We start from the raw sequence: 5,174 nt of genomic DNA, 5'->3' as shown, positions 1-5,174 counted from the left end.
CCCCCGAGCGCTTACTAGAGCCCGCAGCTGCAGGCCCCCGGACGCGGGGGCAGCCGTTCTCCCGGCCCGCCGCCCCCCGTCAGGCTCCCCTGGCTTTCCCCCAGCTCGGTCACGGCTACCCCCTCCCCCAGCAACAGGACCCTACAATAAACAAGTCTTTCCTTGATCCTCCCCTGCCGCGAGCGCCCTCGGGGACCTTGGCAGCTGCAGCCGCCGCGGATCCCTTCCAGAAAGGGGGCGTGGCTGCGGCTCGGGGTTCGGCTGGGAGCGTTCTGGGGCTCAGCGGGGGCGGGGCCAGACCGCTGTCACCGGGCAGGAGAGAACGTTGCGAACGTGCGCCCCGAGCCCATTGGCTGAGGGGAGCCACACTCCCGGGCCGGGATTGGGCCGCGGCGCCGAGGGGGCGTGGCCTCCCCGCACTAGTCCTTATAGGCCGCTCGGCCCGGGTGCTAGGGACCGCGGCTGGCCGAGGGGGAGGTGCGGGTGGGTGGAAGGGACAGGTCTGGGCGGCGCTCGGGGGTTGGGACCAGTTCGCGCACCCATTCAGGCGGCAGGACGCACTTGTCCTAGCAGTTCTCGCCGACGGAGCTAGCTGGTAAGTGTCCCTTTGTGTGTGCCGATCCCTCGGTGGGAAGGCCTCGGCCCTGCGGGTCCCGGGGCTCTGAGGCTGGTCCAGCCCCCAGCCTGACGCCGGGTCCGTGCCCCTCGTGTCTTACAGCGTTTTCTGCGGTCCCGCATCCAGAGCCTCTCTGCAAACGTCCTGGCGGCCGTCCCCATCATGCCTAGCCTTTGGGATCGCTTCTCGTCGTCGTCCTCCTCCTCGTCGTCCTTGCCCCGAACCCCCACCCCCGATCAGCCGCCGCGCTCAGCCAGGGGGTCGGCGGCCCGGGAAGAGGGGCTTGGCCGCTGCGCGAGCCTGGAGAGCTCGGACTGCGAGTCCCTGGACAGCAGCAACAGTGGCTTCGGGCCGGAGGAAGGTAAGCCGTGGGCCGGGACCGGGCTCGACTCGAGGGGGGCCGGGGAGGTGAGAAGGCCCCGCTCTGGAAGGGGTCAACGCCGCCTTGGCCCCTACCCCGTCGGAACCCTGGTTGCGGACGGGCGGGCGGGCGGGCGGCGGGCTGGAGGACGGGGACTGGAGCTTGGGGGCCGGGTGCGGGGCAGCGACGGAGGCAGGAGGGGGCCGGGGTGCTGCTCTCTTAACGGAGCAGCACCTCCCCCTTTTGGAGCTGCTCTCACAGCCCTCTCGCGTGCGCTCTCCCTTGCAGACTCGGCGTACCTGGATGGGGTGTCCCTGCCCGACTTCGAGCTGCTCAGCGACCCCGAGGATGAGCACTTGTGTGCCAACCTGATGCAGCTGCTGCAGGAGAGCCTGTCCCAGGCGCGGCTGGGCTCGCGGCGCCCTGCGCGCCTGCTGATGCCCGGCCAGCTGGTGAGCCAGGTGGGCAAGGAGCTGCTGCGCCTGGCCTACAGCGAGCCGTGCGGCCTGCGGGGGGCGCTGCTGGACGTCTGCGTAGAGCAAGGCAAGAGCTGCCACAACGTCGGCCAGCTGGCCCTCGACCCCAGCCTGGTGCCCACCTTCCAGCTGACCCTCGTGCTGCGCCTGGACTCCCGCCTCTGGCCCAAGATCCAGGGGCTGTTCAGCTCCGCCAACTCGTCGTTCGTCCCCAGCTTCAGCCAGTCCCTGACGCTGAGCACGGGCTTCCGAGTCATCAAGAAGAAGCTGTACAGCTCGGAGCAGCTGCTCATCGAGGAGTGTTGAACTCGGGTCAGCGGGGTGCCGACCCTGTCCCCATGGCAGGGACGACTGAACTTTTGAGGTGGACATGGGCACGCTGGAGCCGAGGGACTGAGGCCTATCGTTTGAAAACTGACGACAGCCACCTGAGGGGAGGAGGGTGGAGGTGGTGGGGCACATCGCGTTTCCATGGAAGCTCCCAGAGATGTGCAGGTGGCTCCCAGCTGGGGGTATGTGCCCCTCAGTACTGTAGCATGAAACAAAGGCCTAGGGGCCAACCGGGCTTCTGGCTGGATCTGTATGTAGCATGTACTTTATTATTTTTATTGTTACTGACAGTTAAGAGGACAGTGGTGTGACAGAGCCAGGTGAGCAGCTGGGCTGCACTGGCCTTTGCAAGGGGGTGTGTGCTCCTGGTAGCGGCCCTGGTGGGAGGGGGGAGGTCAAGGTAGTTTGTGTATCTCATGGTCTCAAGGCGCCAGATGTGTTCTTTGTTTTTGTATCTTTTGTTTTGTTTTGTTTTTTGATCAGAGCTTCACTACTGACCTGTCCTAGGCAGCTATCTTACAGACGCATGAATGTAAGAGGAGGAAGGGGTGGGTGTTGGGATCACTTGGGGATCTTTGACACTTGAAAAAAATACACCTGGGAGCTGCGTTTGCCCATCCCCCAATGTGTACTGAGGAGTTGAGCTGTGAGGGGATGGGGCTGAGTGGGGTGGGGGCTGGAACCCCTCCCCCCCGAGGAGTGCCATCTGGGTCTTCCATCTAGAACTGTTTACATGAAGATACTCGCTGTTCATGAATACACTTGATGTTCAAGTATTAAGACCTATGCAATATTTTTTACTTTTCTAATAAAAAAAAAATGTTTGTTAAAATGGTTGAGTCTTATCATCGAGTGCTGTGAAATAAAAGGAGGGGGGATGGGTGCTGGTAAGAGGCAAGTTTTATCAGACTCAGGTCCACCTGTGTGTTTCTCTGTCCTTTTCCGGGGCTGCCTGCCAGCCTGGTAATGGAGGTATGTGGATTGTGTGCCGCCTGTGCCAAGAACCCTGGCGCCCTTGGCTCTGTGCGGGCTGATGTTACCAGGGGAAAGCACTGGAAAGCCCTGGAAGGTGAAGAGTGAGTCAGACCTCCCACTGAGCCCGAGTCCCAGTAGGGAGAGCTCACCTGGTTGCCCTGGGTTGGAAGGTCTGGTACAGGGCTCCCTGAGCCCAAGGCATTCATAGGAACTAGATGGACTAGAAGAGACTTTTCTTTCTGCGAAAAAAGTCACCGTTCCACCTGTCATGCAGTCATGAAAATGACAAAATTGGTCTCTGAATGGCAAAGACTAAGAAGCAGGAGTACCAAGAAATGGAGTTAGTCCCAGCCTCTTACTAGACAAGGAATCTTGGGCTCCCAGGAGCATGACCTGCTACTGGGAGGAGGAGGTGTGGCCCTGGCAGGTGCAGAATGAACAACACACACACATACACACACAGAGCAAGGGGACCGCAGGCCCGCCTGCATAGATTCCTCGGGTGACTTGGACTCATTGTGCTCTCTGGGCCCCGATTTCCTTATCAGGGGAGCTGGGGTTGGGCCAGATGAAGACCAAGGCCCTTCCACTTCTCCCTCCCTGTGCCCGTCGGGGGGAGGGCAGATCTCCCACTCTGGCCTTTGGAGAGCTGTTATCTCCCTTGTTTCTCTTCCTGGTCCCAGGCAGGCCCTGTTTACCCAACGTTACAACAGTAGTTCTTCCCCTTGAGTGTGTGGGGCCCGGGTTAAAATGCAGATCTCAGGGCTCGGGCAGAGATTCTGGCTGTGTCCCCCTTGGGGGCAGGGCCCCAGAAATCTGCATTTCCCCCAGCAGTTCTGACACTGGGTCCGAAACTTGGCTAGTTTCAAAGCCTTGCATCTCTTTGGTGGAACTGAGTGACCTGCTCCCCAAAATGAATGCACTTGGGTTAGAACTAGATGTGAAAATGCTGATAATAAATGAGAAGTTGCCCAGAGCAGTTTTAGGGGAGCCCTCACCCTCATTTTCTTAGCACGTCCTCCTAATAGGCACCCTGTGAGGGCTGGGTGGGACGCGGTTTAGTAATGTTTCACAGGCTAGTAAACACAGGCCCCAGGCCTTGAACGACCATCTTCTGTTGGTGGCTGATCTTGTCCACTCTCAGCCCCATCAGGAAGGTGGGAGCTGGGGGTGAAGGGCGCTCAGCCTCTGGGGAGCCTCTGGGCACACTTCCTCGGGAATTAAGGTCGGCACCAACACTCACAGCTGTATGTCTTTTGCCCCAAAAGAAGAGTGAGGGAAACAACCATGTCAAGCTCCAAGATCGTCTTGTTGGTATTTAGAGGCAAGAACTGGAGGGCAGGGTAAGCATGATCTCCTTTCCAAGACCGCAGGCCGTGAGCACACTTGGCTCCTTTTCTTAGATGGTCAGACGAGGCCAGAGGAAAGCTTGGACTCCCAAGAGAGCACCGCTGAGTCGCCATCTCCTGACCAGACTGACTTTCCTCATCACAAAGCTTGAAAATGTCCCCCAGGAGGGCAGAAGGGCCCCCGGGTGTTGGGGCCGGGGGTAGCTAGCCGCCTCCTAAGATGCAGCAGGGAGCTCTGTCTCAGGTATTGGGCTCTTGAAGAAAAGACAGGAAGATAGGAAAGCCTCCTTTGCTGCTTAGACTGAAAGCTAATGAAACTTACAGACTTACAGATAAAACCCAGCTTTGGAAAATGGTTCCAGAAATTGTTCCCTTTGGCTTACAAAGTTTGTACTGACCACTTCTTTTATTTCTATTTTCCAACTCATGAGGATACTACTCTAGAACCTACAATAGCTCCCTCTTGTCATATTCCACTGTCTGCCTTTCAAGACCTTTGCTACTGGGCCCTACTTGCCCTATCCAGGCTGATGGCCCCCCATACTCCCTACAACTCCCCCTCTTTAGGTACAGGTCAAGATGGACTGCCCTTCTCTCATCCCAGATTTTGGTGATTCTAGTGCCCTTTACCAAGGATGTCATCCCTCTGTTCTGTCTGCAAACCCTTCCCTTCCTTTAAGACCCAGAGTGAGGGGCACCTGGGTGGCTCAGTGGTTGAGTGGCTGCCTTTGGCTCAGGTTGTGATCCCAATGTCCTGGGATCGAGTTCCGCATCAGGCTCCCCACAGGGAGCCTGTTTCTCCCTCTGCCTATGTCTTTGCCCCTCTCTGTGTGTCTCTCATGAATAAATAAATAAAATCTTAAAAAAAAAAAAAAAAGACCCAGAACGAGCTCTAACCCTTTTAGGATTCCCCTCTGCCTCCTCCTGCCTCCTCCTTCACAATCATAGTGTTGTAAAGTCAGCAGTTTTCTGATCTCACTGTAAGCACTTGTTTCATATCCCCCAGTTCTGTGGGATACCCCTGGGTTCCCCTCAGGCCCTGGCTGGCTGACGGCTTGATTGTGCTC

General features: G+C 58.1%; 1 protein-coding gene across 1 annotated transcript; it reads left to right on the top strand.

Moving 5' to 3' along the window:
* Positions 1-465: 465 nt before the first annotated feature.
* DDIT4 (DNA damage inducible transcript 4) lies at positions 466-2,617 on the top strand. The gene is made up of 3 exons (XM_055325383.1): positions 466-595; positions 719-977; positions 1,266-2,617. The coding sequence occupies exons 2-3, from the start codon at positions 779-781 to the stop codon at positions 1,757-1,759; spliced, it is 693 nt and encodes a 230-aa protein (XP_055181358.1). The 5' UTR covers positions 466-595; positions 719-778; the 3' UTR covers positions 1,760-2,617.
* The last annotated feature ends 2,557 nt before the right edge of the window (positions 2,618-5,174 follow it).

This window comes from Nyctereutes procyonoides, unplaced genomic scaffold (assembly GCF_905146905.1).
Source record: "Nyctereutes procyonoides isolate TBG_1078 unplaced genomic scaffold, NYPRO_anot_genome, whole genome shotgun sequence".
Taxonomy (NCBI): domain Eukaryota; kingdom Metazoa; phylum Chordata; class Mammalia; order Carnivora; family Canidae; genus Nyctereutes; species Nyctereutes procyonoides.
This window is presented reverse-complemented; position numbering and strand designations above follow the sequence as displayed.